The sequence below is a fragment of the Bipolaris zeicola genome (genome assembly GCF_000523435.1).
Source record: "Bipolaris zeicola 26-R-13 unplaced genomic scaffold scaffold_6, whole genome shotgun sequence".
Lineage (NCBI taxonomy): Eukaryota > Fungi > Ascomycota > Dothideomycetes > Pleosporales > Pleosporaceae > Bipolaris > Bipolaris zeicola.
This window is the reverse complement of record NW_006912055.1, coordinates 31,995-45,228: the sequence shown is the minus strand read 5'-3', so window position 1 is coordinate 45,228 and position 13,234 is coordinate 31,995. Positions and strand designations below refer to the sequence as shown.

At 51.7% G+C, this 13,234-nt stretch overlaps 5 protein-coding genes across 5 annotated transcripts; 1 reads left to right on the top strand and 4 right to left on the bottom strand.

Moving 5' to 3' along the window:
• Positions 1 to 231: 231 nt before the first annotated feature.
• COCCADRAFT_22170 (uncharacterized protein) lies at positions 232 to 1,317 on the top strand (the record flags this gene model as incomplete). The annotated part of the gene is made up of 1 exon (XM_007709102.1): positions 232 to 1,317. The coding sequence occupies one exon, from the start codon at positions 232 to 234 to the stop codon at positions 1,315 to 1,317; it is 1,086 nt and encodes a 361-aa protein (XP_007707292.1).
• Positions 1,318 to 3,224: 1,907 nt separating this feature from the next.
• Positions 3,225 to 3,455, bottom strand: COCCADRAFT_46784 (uncharacterized protein; the record flags this gene model as incomplete). Its single annotated transcript, XM_007709161.1, has 1 exon — positions 3,225 to 3,455. A coding segment is annotated over one exon (231 nt), but the record flags the coding sequence as incomplete, so codon positions are not given.
• Positions 3,456 to 4,711: 1,256 nt separating this feature from the next.
• On the bottom strand, positions 4,712 to 6,219 carry COCCADRAFT_83379 (uncharacterized protein; the record flags this gene model as incomplete). The annotated part of the gene is made up of 4 exons (XM_007709160.1): positions 4,712 to 5,092; positions 5,146 to 5,907; positions 5,982 to 6,050; positions 6,178 to 6,219. 4 exons carry the CDS (start codon positions 6,217 to 6,219, stop codon positions 4,712 to 4,714), a joined length of 1,254 nt encoding a protein of 417 aa, XP_007707350.1.
• Positions 6,220 to 6,558: 339 nt separating this feature from the next.
• Positions 6,559 to 7,980, bottom strand: COCCADRAFT_32504 (uncharacterized protein; the record flags this gene model as incomplete). The annotated part of the gene is made up of 2 exons (XM_007709127.1): positions 6,559 to 7,860; positions 7,894 to 7,980. The coding sequence occupies 2 exons, from the start codon at positions 7,978 to 7,980 to the stop codon at positions 6,559 to 6,561; spliced, it is 1,389 nt and encodes a 462-aa protein (XP_007707317.1).
• A 751-nt stretch (positions 7,981 to 8,731) lies between these two features.
• On the bottom strand, positions 8,732 to 10,128 carry COCCADRAFT_32503 (uncharacterized protein; the record flags this gene model as incomplete). Its single annotated transcript, XM_007709126.1, has 4 exons — positions 8,732 to 9,316; positions 9,367 to 9,486; positions 9,612 to 9,940; positions 9,990 to 10,128. The coding sequence occupies 4 exons, from the start codon at positions 10,126 to 10,128 to the stop codon at positions 8,732 to 8,734; spliced, it is 1,173 nt and encodes a 390-aa protein (XP_007707316.1).
• Positions 10,129 to 13,234: the final 3,106 nt, after the last annotated feature.

Sequence of the window (13,234 nt, the reverse complement as noted above, 5' to 3'; positions counted from 1 at the left end):
TTTGAACTACCGAAATGACTCTAAGACATTTCCTGTCCTTCTAAGCCTGAATCTATGACCGTCAAACTTCTATCTAACATATAGAACGCGAGGCATCAAACCTAACTGAATACTCCCAGAACCCCACCGAGTCAAGCTCGCCAAGCCATGTAAGTCGCCTGACTCGAACCACAAAGAATTCCAACACTACATCCAAAAGTTTGAACCTTCCCCACAACATAAATGTAACAAATGTCCTTCATCCCGCGCCATGCCTTCCCGCCAATCCCCTCGCTGCCCCGGTCCTACTTCCTGGGCCACCATAAATCCGGGCTGCAAAAGATGAAATCTCTACTCGCCACCATCGACCTCGTCATTGAGTGCCGCGACTACCGCGTACCACTAACCTCTCGCAATCCGCTCTTCGAAAGTGCTCTGGAAGGCAAAGAGCGAGTAATCGTGTACACCAAGCGCGATCTAGGCGGCGGCTCCCGTGACAATCGCAATGAACATGTGATTGCGCAATGGCACCATCCCACCCCAACCATGTTTGTGAGGAACGGCAACGATGCAGAGGGCGAAGCCAGCGGTCGCAAGAGCGTGACTAAATTTTTGGATCTACTGAGGGAGCATGCGCAGAAGAGGTGGAAGTTGGTGGGCCATCGAGTCATGGTTGTCGGTATGCCCAATGTCGGCAAGTCGACGCTTCTAAACGCTTTGCGCGCCCAGGGAATCGGAAAAGGCAAAGTTGCTGCTACGGGTGCGCAGCCCGGTGTCACACGCAAAGTTAGCAGTAGCGGTGTCAAGATTATTCCAAGTGAGGACGACGTCGAGTCCGCAGATGTTGGTGCGAGAAGAAAACTGCAAGGCGTAGGTGGAGGCGTCTATCTTCTCGATACCCCAGGAGTCTTCATCCCGTACGTACCAGATGCAGAAGCAATGATGAAATTGGCGCTCTGTGGCTCTGTAAAAGATACTATTATCCCGCCAGTCATGCTTGCGGATTACTTGCTCTACCACCTTAATCTCCAGTCGCCTACGCTCTACTCTGAGTACGCGCCGCCCACCAACGAAATCATTGAGTTGCTCTCAGAAATTGCCAAGAAGACGGGTAGGCTAGGGAAAGGCGGGACAATAGATACAGAAGCGACGTCGTTGTGGCTGATTCAGAAGTGGAGGAGCGGCAACATGGGTCGGTTCTTGCTTGATGATATTGACGAGAAGAGTTTGGAGAAAGCAAAGCTTGACGAGGAAGGTGCGGTGCCGAGTTTTAATCAAGCAAGAAAGGCAGAGCGAGAGAGGAGACGAGAAAGGAATAGAGCACGAGGAGAGAAATGACCCTAATATGCAGCCGAAGCTGTAATTAAAAGATGAGAGTCTACTTCACATATATAATATGAATGTTATCATTACTGATAAAAAAAATACCTCACATGGGAAATCCATCACCACTCCACTCTCCTTTTCCCCCTTTCCCCCAAACTCCTCCGAGAATCCCATTCCGATCCTCAAGATTTCTTCTGCCCATCCTGATCCGGCAAAATCACTATCGTCCTAAACTTCTGCTCTACAACAGTCGCAGTCGCAGGCGCAGCCGTGGCTTCAGGCTTGGGCGACACAAGCAGCGTCTTGGTCGCCATCGCCGTCGACGTAGACGTAGGAATCGTAAACTTGATAATGCTCAACGACGGCGAACTCGACGTCTTAGTAGACTCAGATTCAGACTGCACAACCGTGACACTCGACATGACGACAACAGGGACTTTTGTCGCTACAACAGCGGCAGTAGCAAGCGCAGTGCTCGCCAAGGAAACAGTGGCAGGCACGGGACGCGGGGAGTCGAGGTCTCTAACATCCACGAGACTGACCGTCCGCACGGGTTCCGTGGTCGTAGCCGTACGAATGTAAATGGCAATGTTCTGTGCCTGCGGCGACTTCTCGCACTTGCGGAGCTTGGGCTTGGGCTTGTTGATGCGGACTTCCTGCTTGTACTTCTTGCCGCGCCCGTCCCACTTGGCGACAGCGCACAGCGTCATGCCCGGGTACCATGGGTTATGTAGATAGACGGGGCGTTCCCAGGCGCGCTTGGCGAGGGGGCTGGCGTCGCCGGGGATGACGGTCACGACGGGTTGGACCGACACGGTTTTGGTGTAGACGGGGGCGAGGGGCCGCTCGCCGCAGTCGGTTGGGTTGTCTGGGCCGTTGCGGCATTCGAATCTTCCGAGGTTCTTGTCGTTGTGAGAGTAGCAGTCGTAGCAGAGGATGCTGCCGGTCCAGGGGTGCAGCATCCAGACGCCGCGGCGGGGGCCTTGCCACCATAAACTGCGCTTGTCGATTGTAGTGGAGTTGCCGGTTGGTAGGTCTGAGTCGTCGTCTGAGTCGCTGTCTGAGTCGCTGTCTGAATCGGAATCGGAATCGTCGACTTCAGTGTTATTGCGGACGACAGTCTTGTTGGCGGCTACCTCAACCACTGCTCGGACTTCCACAAGTGGATCGATTATGACCCTGTTGTGTGCGCCTGGCTTGGCCACGACTGTCTTATTTGAGACTGCTTCACCTCGCCCAGCTGTCTGCTTACCGGCAGGCTGGGTCTCGTTCCACGAGGTCTCCTTGTTCGACCCAGGTGTAGACCTAAAGTTGAGCTTTCCATCTGCAATTGCTGGTCCATAGTGGCGAACCGTCGAGTTGCCCTCGGCGGTCTTGGGCTTCGAGCTGTTGAAGTTGGGCTGCCCGTTGATGAATGCCGGTCCGTGATGGCGAGTGGTGAAATTTCCGCTGCCAGTCTCTCCAGTCGAGTTAGAGTTAGGATGGTTGTTGGGGACATGAGGTTCGTAGTGGAGAGTGGTCAAATTTCCACGTCTGACCTCTCGAGTCGAGTTGGATTCAGGTTTTGGAAGAATAATTGAAGATGCATGGTGCCCGGTAGTCGAATTTTCACCAGGCCTACCCGTCTCATTCAATCCCACCGTCTTGTTAACGAAGATTGGGGTATGCCATTTCAGCCCCTTCTTATTGGCATACTGGATAGTATCGTTCGTGCCATGAGTCCAATTGCCGGCTCCCAGAGAGAGACTTCGCTTCGGCGGCGCACCACGAATGCACATGTATGAGATGGACATGATTGGGGCATTGGCGTCTCTGGACGGGATGCACGAAGAAATGACATCGCCGGGATCCACAAGAGTGTCGAGATAGCGTTCCAAGCAACCGAATTGCGTGTATGTGTAGAAGTAGCAGCCCGTTGGTCCGGCATTGATTTCCTTAGTCCAGTCGCCCTTGTTCTTTTCCATGAGCTTGATGCTTGACGCGCCAAACCCGATCGACGTGCACTTGTCACGCTTGAAGTCGATATTGCCATAGATGGGTGGTCCGTTGCAGTCGGCCGAGGAGAAGGCGTAGAGGCGGAGGTCTTCATGCTTGGCTTGGGCGAGGGCTATGAAGAATGCAAAGATCGCACTCAGCAAGCGGAACATGCTTGGTCGCTGCTGCTTCGTGTCAGTTTGTAATCACGTCATGGATGAAGACTAAAAGATGATAAAACTAAAAGTTTTTCCCCAAGAGAGTTTTTTGAAGTAAATGATTAGTGTACCTTTACGTTTGTTAACGTGTTCTATAAATATATTAGTGCGACTATCTCACAGTGATTGAAGGAGAAGGGAGAGAATGAGTATGATGAACACGATGCTCAGATCTCAAGGGAATTCTCACCTGCCAAGCCTTTGGTGTTCTCAGAAATGAGCCCTTATTTGTTCAAGTTGTCTGTAGAAGAAGAAGCAGGACATGGCGGGATCGAAGAGGGATTTATATGGAGGGGCAGTGCATCTCTTCCTCTTGCAAGCCCTTTCGCCAAGAAACAGGATTCGACTTTTCACGCAATCCACATACCCAATTCAACTACTGGTGATGCAATTTCTCTATAAAAGTTGTTGGTACAAAGGGTCTTTGCAGGGTGCTTCGCCAACGGGCGTTGCGATGGAGACTCTGAGCACGGGCGGTTACCAGTTCACAGGTACGGTAGCGAACAATTTGAAGCCAGGCAAACTCAATTGATGATAAAACATATGAATAATCTCTTATTTCGGTAACATATACATTCTCTGCTTGGAAATGATAGATGTTTATGCCGACTCGTCAAGTATGGTTGCATCGTCAGATTGCATCACGGGACGGACAAGTTGACGGGGCCATGTCTCTGGCACAACAATACGGGTGTCCTGTAGAGAATGACTAAACCAATACTGTCATTGTGTCAGACATTTGACTGCCAATGATTGAGTGGTACTGTTGAATTGGTGTAGTTATCATCCCCGCGTTGTTGGCTGAGTCAGTATTGTAGGAATTGTGGCTAAATCCGTTAGAATTGAACCTCTCCTACATCGCCACAAAATTTGCAAGAACGATTTGATAATTTCAAGGTCGTAACAAACTAAACTTCGTGTGCATGAATAGGTTTAGTCCATAGACTATTGAGATATACCAACAATCGCAGTCTACCCCATATGTAATAGTGGGCAGTTAGTGAAAAATAACAAAGATAATAACCACGGGAGGACAGGTGATGCAATGGAAACAACGATATACTTGCCATCTACTCGCTTTTGAGTCCCAGCGCAATGAGTTAACTCAGCAGTTCTCCTCTCCCTAACACATGCGTATTCTGAAACCCAAACGCCTTTATACAACCTCAACCAACTCCCACCATGAACTCATATCAACATGCGAATTCGTGCTTCTACCACTTGTCCCACTCGTCGTCCTTCTTTGCTGATCCACTCATGCTACCACTGCCACCGCTCTTCTTCATAGCACTTGTTCCAATACCACTGGGCTTCTTTCTTTCCATAGTCGTGCTAGTCCTTGCCTCACCGGCGCTAGCAAACTCGTCCCAAAAGTCCTGCTTGTCCTTTGCCGGTCCCTTGGGCGCCGCACCAAAGCTTTCCCAAAAGTCTTTGCGTTCGGGTTCGGGAGCGCCACGGCGTGCGGTAGACGAAGAATCGTCTCCTTCAACAAAGCGCGTAAATTGCGTATTAGCAGTTGCGACACCAGATTGGAGGGTCTGGCCTAGGGTGCCCGCGGTGCTACGGGCTTGAGCTGCGAGGTCAGCTTCGGCAAGCTAGAGAATAGTTAGTCGCAGGGATATATTGAATACAGCAGCGCAAAACATACCTTTGCCATTCCGGGCTTCACCCAGCCTTCGTAGCCTGTTTTGCCTACTTTGCTTACGCTGGCGCCCAGCCACCCAAACCCTTTGGTAAGTGCAGCAACTGGGTCCTTCTGGAAGTCGTCAAGCGCAGGCGGCGCGCCAGGTTCGTCGTCCTTCTTCCACGAATCTGGCTCGCTGCCGAAGCCACCGTATTTTCCTCCCTGATTGGGCGCAACGCCTTCTGGCCTGTTGGCATTCTCTTGGCCCATCTTCGCAAAATAGGCTTCATTCTTGGATTTTTGCGACATGGCGTTTGTACCCAGGGCGGGTGATCCCGAGCGTTGAAAGCCTGCATCACTACCTCGTGCCTTGCCCAAAGGTGTCTGACTTCTGCTCCCTGCTGCGCTGGCTCGTCCACTCAACGGCGCACCCGCACCCGCCGTAGAAGTGTTCTCCTTTTTCGGTAACCGCTTAGGCAGGTTGCTCTTGTCAAACTCCCTGTTCTCGACCTTGCAACTAAGCCTCTCCTTCCACTCGTCGCCCGCCTCTGAATCGTACCGCTCTTGTATGGTTGACGACTCGAATGTGCGTCCTTCTTTCGTGTTCGATTCGTGGCTATTGAAGAAGTCTTGGAAGGGTTTGTTGCCGCCAGCAGCCATGCGCACCAGTTCTGAGCCTTTGAAAGCGTCCATGGTTATGCTGCGGATGAAGGAGATGTGGACACCTAGACCGCGATGGACGCCGGAGCAGGAGAGACACATGAAGATACCGAGTTTGGGCGAGGCCTAAAACAAGAGGTATCAGTAAGTCTAGTCGCTGCTCGCGTGCCTGGTCAGAAAGCGGGCGGGTGGTTGCGTACCCATTGTGGACTGGGCGCATTGCAGTCGACACACTTGTTGTTATCGTTCGTCTTTTGGATCTCTAGCAACTGCAAGTAGAGCGGATTAGCTTTTGAATCTTCGCAGGCCCCATTATTTAACTGTGCTATGCTTCCATCTCCGCATTTGACCCCTAGCACCCCCCACCTCCACAGACTGGTAGAGTGATCGGCCTACCTTGCTCCGTGTCTCCGGATCCACCTCCCACATTTTGCTCATGGTGGGCAACTAGAAATTTATGCGATCGTACAAGAAGATATATTGTCAAAATTGATTGTGGTGTTGAGTGAGAGTGAGTGTCGTGGTCGTGGGTCGCGTTGCGGTCGAGATTCAGGGCACAGGTGGGCCAAAGTGGGAACGCGTGGCGCGTGTGCAGTTGAGCCTCAATGTCTACAAGGAACGAGCCAACAGGGGTCGCAGGCACCGGAGAATTCTCACCCCCCCCTGCTCTTTGGGCGTCTATACTTTTCAAACTTGATAATATGTGGTATCACAGATGTCAAAGAATTGAAGTCAGATTTTCTGTCGCATTATTGCAGATGAAAAGGTTTGGTGCGTCTAAACGTCATTACGACCCTCGTTCCATAACTCATCGCTATTCACCCACTGAATCCATACCCAACCCTCTTCTTTTCCTTCCCAGTTAATTATATCATCTTCGTTACTCTCTTTGATGACAATATCGAGTGGCTGCCACAAAAAATCAACTCCAATCTCTGCAAATGCTAGCTGAATAGCCTTGACCTGCGTTTGGCAGGTGAAAGTACCTAGTAATGGGTCCCAGTCGACGATTTTTATTGTGTGTAAGGCAGGTAATATAGACTTCATTATGGGTGCGATTGCATGTAATGCTTCAGTGAATGCAGTCGAAGGTTTCAGCTCGTCCCCATCAGGGTCGTTGGCTATGAGGTGAAGATGTTGAAGACGCTTGGGCAGGTGCTGCAAAACACTCGATAGCGATTCGACTGTGGTGTTCTGTAGATAAGAGCCGCACATCATCGTCATATCAAGAAGAAGGAAATCCATGTGCTCAAGCTTGCCTAGTCCTTTCAGTGCGGTTGGATCCAGTGCTAGGCGAAAGTCTTTGAGAAACAGCGATGTGAGTGAATTTGACTGATTTGCGATGGAATGCACAAAATGCGTGATGGTCGTATTGGCTTCATCTTTGTCATGGCCTGTGAATTCAAACTCGAATGTTTTAAGATGACCAAACAATGACATCAACTGAGCTATTTCTACTGTGTCGGTGCTGCATTTTTGTAGATGAAAGCTCTCAACCCATGACCTTTCTTTCCGTAGCCTTTGAATGGCTGCATCATACTGGTACCATTTGAAGGTGCCGGGTAGTACGCGGTTCCTATCGTGTGCTACATGGTCCAAAGTCAAACTGCGCAGTGAAGGTAGCAGGAACAGGGGGACGACATTCCGAATGCGCATCGGACCAGCAATATATGCTTTGTTGAGATTGGATAGAATTCGAAGATCTAACGCCGGCGTGAACCAAATCCTGTAGTAACTCCATTTGGAAGGTATCACAATTCGGATGTTGCATACATCCGGCGCGAATGACAGAAATAAATTTAGATATGCGTCTGTCCCGGCACCCATCAATACAGAATTCAGGTCGTCCGTCTCATAGGGGTTTTTTGAGCACAAAGCTTTTGCAATATTGCAACGTTCCATTGGTGCCAAATCACCAGGGAATGGAAAAGCATCGCTAGTGACCAGAGAATTGTTGTGCGCAGGCCTACAATCCCATTCCAGACTCTTGATGCGCCGTGCATGGGCAGGCCAGGACGCAAGGGTACGTATCAACAGCGCTGGGTTTCCGCGATTTAAAGAGTATGTGCTGTACAGGAGCTCGTTGGTAAGGTGGTGCAAGCGTCAGTTCACGAGACCAATATTTAAGGCTGTGCTGAATGCTTCGAGAAACAGGTGCTTGATGATTTCCAGTAACATTTCGTTTGGAAGAGCTTCCATGATGTATGGTACAGAGACTATGCGAGGAACAAAGGCTTAACTAACGACTACTACCCTCAGGACAGGCAACGAGTTGTTAGCGTCTTGGCAACCATCACTCAAGAAAAACGGATCTTGTCAAAATCGTATGGAAAGCATAGTGATGATCTATTAATGGATAGGACATGTGTATCTGCAATGAAATATTGAACGGTGATGTGTACATTCAGTTACAGACTGGTGATGCAATTGCGTGGTATCTGTACTCACGCAACAGTCCCATTTCTCACCTAATTAGGAACAATTTATCTTTCTCTTTCTCTTTCTTTACTTTGCTATCTGCCATTGTGTTACGGCCTGTGTCCCACGTGCTATTTCAGCAAGGCGCTTTTATGTCATCTCTCCCACCTGATATAAATATGTACATTGTTGTCCAACGAAATTGCAGCCAAAGGAAGGATATAGTACATAGGCTCCAGTGCCTTAAGGATGTATAAAGAAAACAGACGGACGAGGTCCTGACAATGAACTGTCACAAGACTAAAGACGATAATGAAATAGGGTTGACGTCAGTGTATCGCTGCTTAAACATTACGCCTGGCTAGTGCGAAAAGAGCATGCTTGTGTGTTCGTGAGTCGTGCCCCAACCTTGGTCTGATGATTGCTGGGGCTAGCTTCGAATTTTTGGTGTTGTTCTGGGGGCGCTTTGCATTTTTGGTCAAGTGCCGACCCGGATTTTGCATGAAATTGTGGTTTTAAAGTCTCGTACTCTCTACGGGTCAGGATTCCGTACGTTCAGCTGACGACCGTAATCCCGGCTGTCGTCGATGCTGCCTAAGCTTTCTCGACTTGTGTTGGCACCGTGAAAGGTGAGAACAGCAGTCGGGTTGAGGCGAGAGTCGACTAAAATTGGTTGACTTAATCTGCGGGTTGATGGAGTGATGGGTGTTATCGACTCTTCGTTAGATCGGCTGCGCTGTGAACCAAAAGTCGTGGTGAGAGGTGTAGGCGATTTTTCAGCACGTCCTCCGAGCAAACCAGCTCTGCTCATAGTGCTGACGTTGCGTTGGATGCCGCCACCGCCTTCTTGCTCCTCGCGCTGTTGCCTCCTCCTCTTCCACAAGACAAAGAAAACGATACCAATGATTGCGAGCAGACCAATGATACCACCAGCTACGCCACCAGCAATGGCACCTACGTTGGGTGAATCTTTCGAGTCATTGTTTGCAGGGGCAGTGGCCGATGGTGTTATGACGACAGTGCGGGTGATGACATTTCCACTTTCGGTAACTAGAGTCGGCACTGTGACGGGCTCCTGAGTTCGGGAAGGAGCTTGGGTAGACGATGGTTTCTTGGTCTGTAGCAGATGTTAGTTTGGAGTAACAGACCAGGTTGGAAGCGAAGTACATCAGTGGAGGACGAAGACGACGACGAAGTAGAGTCCGGCTCTGCAGTGACCGTCGAGAAGACAGTCTCTGGTTTCTGCGTCACAATGCTCGTTACCACTTGTGCAGGAGGTGGAGCATACTACCAGAAGGTCAAACACCGATAGCTTGTAATTGTGTACGTACAGCCAAGGGAGACCTTGAGGTAGATTGACTAATGAAAGGAAAGGGGGCAGGGCTGACGAGATAAAGAAAAAAAGTACTAACAGTTGGTTGTTGTGATTGTGGTTGCGATTGCGGTTGTTGCGATTGCTTAGAAGGTGCCGCCGCGGTAGAGGAGGGCTGCGAGCCTCCCTTGGTACCAGATGGCTGGCCGTCCATTTGAACATAGATATAAAGGTCTTTGTCCTTGCTACCACATTTTTCGTCGGGGAAGCCAGGGCAGTCCTCTAGACAGTCGCTGGAGCTTGCTGTATCTCCTGGTACATAGTTGGAACACCAGCAGTCGGTGTATTTTATAACAGCAAATGCCCATGAACCTCCTTCCTCCTTGCAATGGTTGGTACAGTTACCATTGGACTGGTATGGCCAGGTATCTGAGAGGTTAGAGGCTGCATGGCGCGCATCACGACCAGGAGAACTTACAAGCAGTATTTTGCTCTCCAGTGTTTAGTGAAGAGCAGTATGAATACGTCCAGTCTGAAGCGCCGGCAGGCTGTATGGAGAGCAGGAGGGTGGAGAAGGCAGCGAAGCCAAAGAGCGTTGACGTGAATCGGTTGTCCATTATGAAGTCTAGAGTCGTGGACGGAGGAATATGTCGGGACACGAAGTTTGCGCAAGATTCCGGGTGTTACTCGGCGACGTGAATGAGGGTAGATGCGGTGGCGTCTTTGAGCGCAACAAAGAGGGCGCTGAAAGGGAAAAGCGATTGGACGCCCCCGTGTTCGGGAGGGCTCTGCAAGGCGAGCGAGGGAGACAGTGAAGATGGAGTAGATGAAGCGAGCGGTAGAAATGTTTTGCAGGCGGGGTGAGAGGGTGGCCGTGGTGTGAGGTGGTACAGCCTTTGGTCCGTCAGCCGGCCGGTCGCTGAATGCTGGCTGGGACTTGGCCGACGCGCTCTCGAGAGTGCGGGTACAAAGTGCAGTAAGCGGGTGCAAGAAGGTGACAGGGCGCGCAAGAGAGGGGGGAAGGTCCTGTTGTTTCAGACTGTGGTTAGCATTGCTGGCCTTGGTGGGTTGTCGAGCGGGTGTGAGGTGTAGTAGCACAGCGGGTTGTAGGCCAGGAAAAGGCTCTGTTGGGGATGGAGGCTGGTGGAGCGGCGTACTTACGAGCGCTAAATCGATACTAAGGTCTGTGCTGCTGCTTCGAGCACTATCCACGTCCTGATCCCTCCCGCTTTGGCCTTTAGTTCCTCCGCCTCTTCCGCACTGGGCACGCTGCCTGACTCGACCTACCGCGTTCCTTGTTTTCCGCCAACAATGTCCGACTCCGTACTTGGATGACGGGCCGGGGGGTGGTGGATGTGTTGGGTTGGGTGCTTGCGGTTAAATGGTGCCCTATAGCTCGTATAACAGGCTCGTCGCCGCGCCCGAATTCACGACAGATGCGAGTGCCCTTGGATGGGGGATACACAGACCGGAGACGAGTTCGGGACGGGCAGGAGCTTTCTTGCTTTTGCTGCGGTGGTGCTGCTGTGCTGAGTGGCACCGCGGCGGCGTGTTTTCCGGAGATGAAAGCACTATGTCAAACAGAAGGATCAAAAGTAACCGTCAGGGCGGCGCCGCATTGATGGCTATGTATAAACGAAGGGCTTGGGGTCTGCGTGGACAGACAAACGAGAGTAAGAGTCAAGCACGACAACGAAGGTGTGAAGAGACAAGGGAATAGATGGAATGGTTGGGTGCCGCACGGCGCAGGACTGGCAGCGTGTTTTGACTGTGTGCGATGTGTGCTGATCACCTGGCACGGCGCAGAATTAGCACGGTGTGGTGGCGTTGGACGGCGAGCCAGTCCTCGCAGCAAATATCAGAAGCAGGAGTTGGCACCATCTACGACGATTACTTTACTGACCTTCTTACATGAACCAGGCCGTTGCATGCAGCCTGCAGCAATCGCAAGGGGCCTGCGCCAGGGGTCACGATCGATGCCTCCAAAGCCCAACCAACGGGCGTATCGTTGCACCCGCGCCTCTTGCACCACCTGTCCTCGACCGACAAGCTTGACAGACAAGACCTTTGCCTACCGCGCCTCCTTAGCCAGCACACCTCTCGTGCGCGACTCTTTGCAACCTGTTGAGGCGCTCAACTGACAAGAAGGCGCCGGGCCGTTGACACTCTCAAGCAACGGCGTCAAGCCCCGTCGCTTTCTCCACCACTCACACAGCCAATGTCCTGCCCTCCTCCAACATGACAGGGCGACGCGCCCGCCCAACACGGCCCATAGCAGCATGGCAGCGTGGTAGCATGGCAGCATGGCATCGTGGATGGCAGCATGCCAGTCTTGGGCATGTATAACACCCGGCGGTTTTGCTTATCAGCAGCCGTCAGCATGAATTCAGCATGCCCACGCGCTCCGGGACTACAGCTATGTATGGCATCCATAGGCAGTTATCTTGCCTCATTTCTCCCTTGGATTGAGTGTTAGCCTGAACGCCTAAACAAACTGGGACTGACGGTAGGCTTGGCACTAAAGGGTCGTCCGGCCAAGTCCCCGCGAGCCAGCCACCGCACGCGCACACACGCGGCCTGGGACCCATCATCTCCTTGACCACGCTCGCTCGCCCGCTCAATTCGCTTCGCCTTTGCAGAGGCTCGGGCAGATCACGTCGTGGGTGGATTATGACGCAAGCCCCCGTCCGCTTTGGGCCAATGAGGCGTCCACTGCCTCTGTCTAAGCGATGCTTCTTGCACCGCTAGGCCCAGTGCAGACTCTCCAGTATCGATAGCGCGATCGGCAGGGGACCTGGTCAGCGCTACGCGTCTGGATTAATTATGGATCGAGAGGCGATACTCTGCACAAAGAGATGAGGATTGTCGTCCCCGGTACATGTTGAAGCAGAGCCCCGACAGCCACTGCCGTCATCGACTCGCTGGTGAGACGACTGCGCTTCTACTTCCTCGGTTATATTTGCATCACGCTTGCAGCTGCGCGAACGCTAGACTTAACGGCAGAGAACAGGTCAGCACCCCTAGGCATCCCATCCTACACGCACGCGGTACCTGCGTGTCTTAGCTCAGCACGGGAATGGGCCTGACAAGGGGTGAAAATGGACAAATTCCACGATGCGAGTGAGATACGAAAAAGGTACTGGTAGCCTATTTATTGTCAGGTCGTCATCACAAACCCTGGCACCTCATACTATTGAACGCTACCGCCCTCTCCCGCTTCCGTCCAATTCCTGCCATCCCGGCCGCCGGAGGGTCGCCTTGGCATCCTCCGCCGAACCATGCCATCCTGGCACCGGTATACTGTACTATCTATTAAACCCTGACGGCAACAACGCTCTTATTGCCGGCAGCAGATGGATGCGCAGAGCAAACTGTTTTGCATGTGTATTTTGCTTTGCGACAATCCCGTCAGATTGCTCGTAAACAATTGTAGCCTCAATTCACATGAAACAGTGCGAACATGGTTGGATAAAGTCTGGAACGCGACAATTTGCGCTCACGCCATATGGTGGCAGTTTATCTCTTGCGGTTGCCCATGGTGACTTCTGTTCTCAGGCTGCAAGGCTGCCAGGCTGAGCACCATGTCCTGGAACAGCATCCCCCCTAAGTCACGTTACTGGATCGAGTCAAGTACTTGATGCCACGACAAAGTCCTCTATTGCGCGAATATCCAGCGTGTTTATTTCTTCGAGAATCCGTGTCAATTCGAACAAGGACACACGC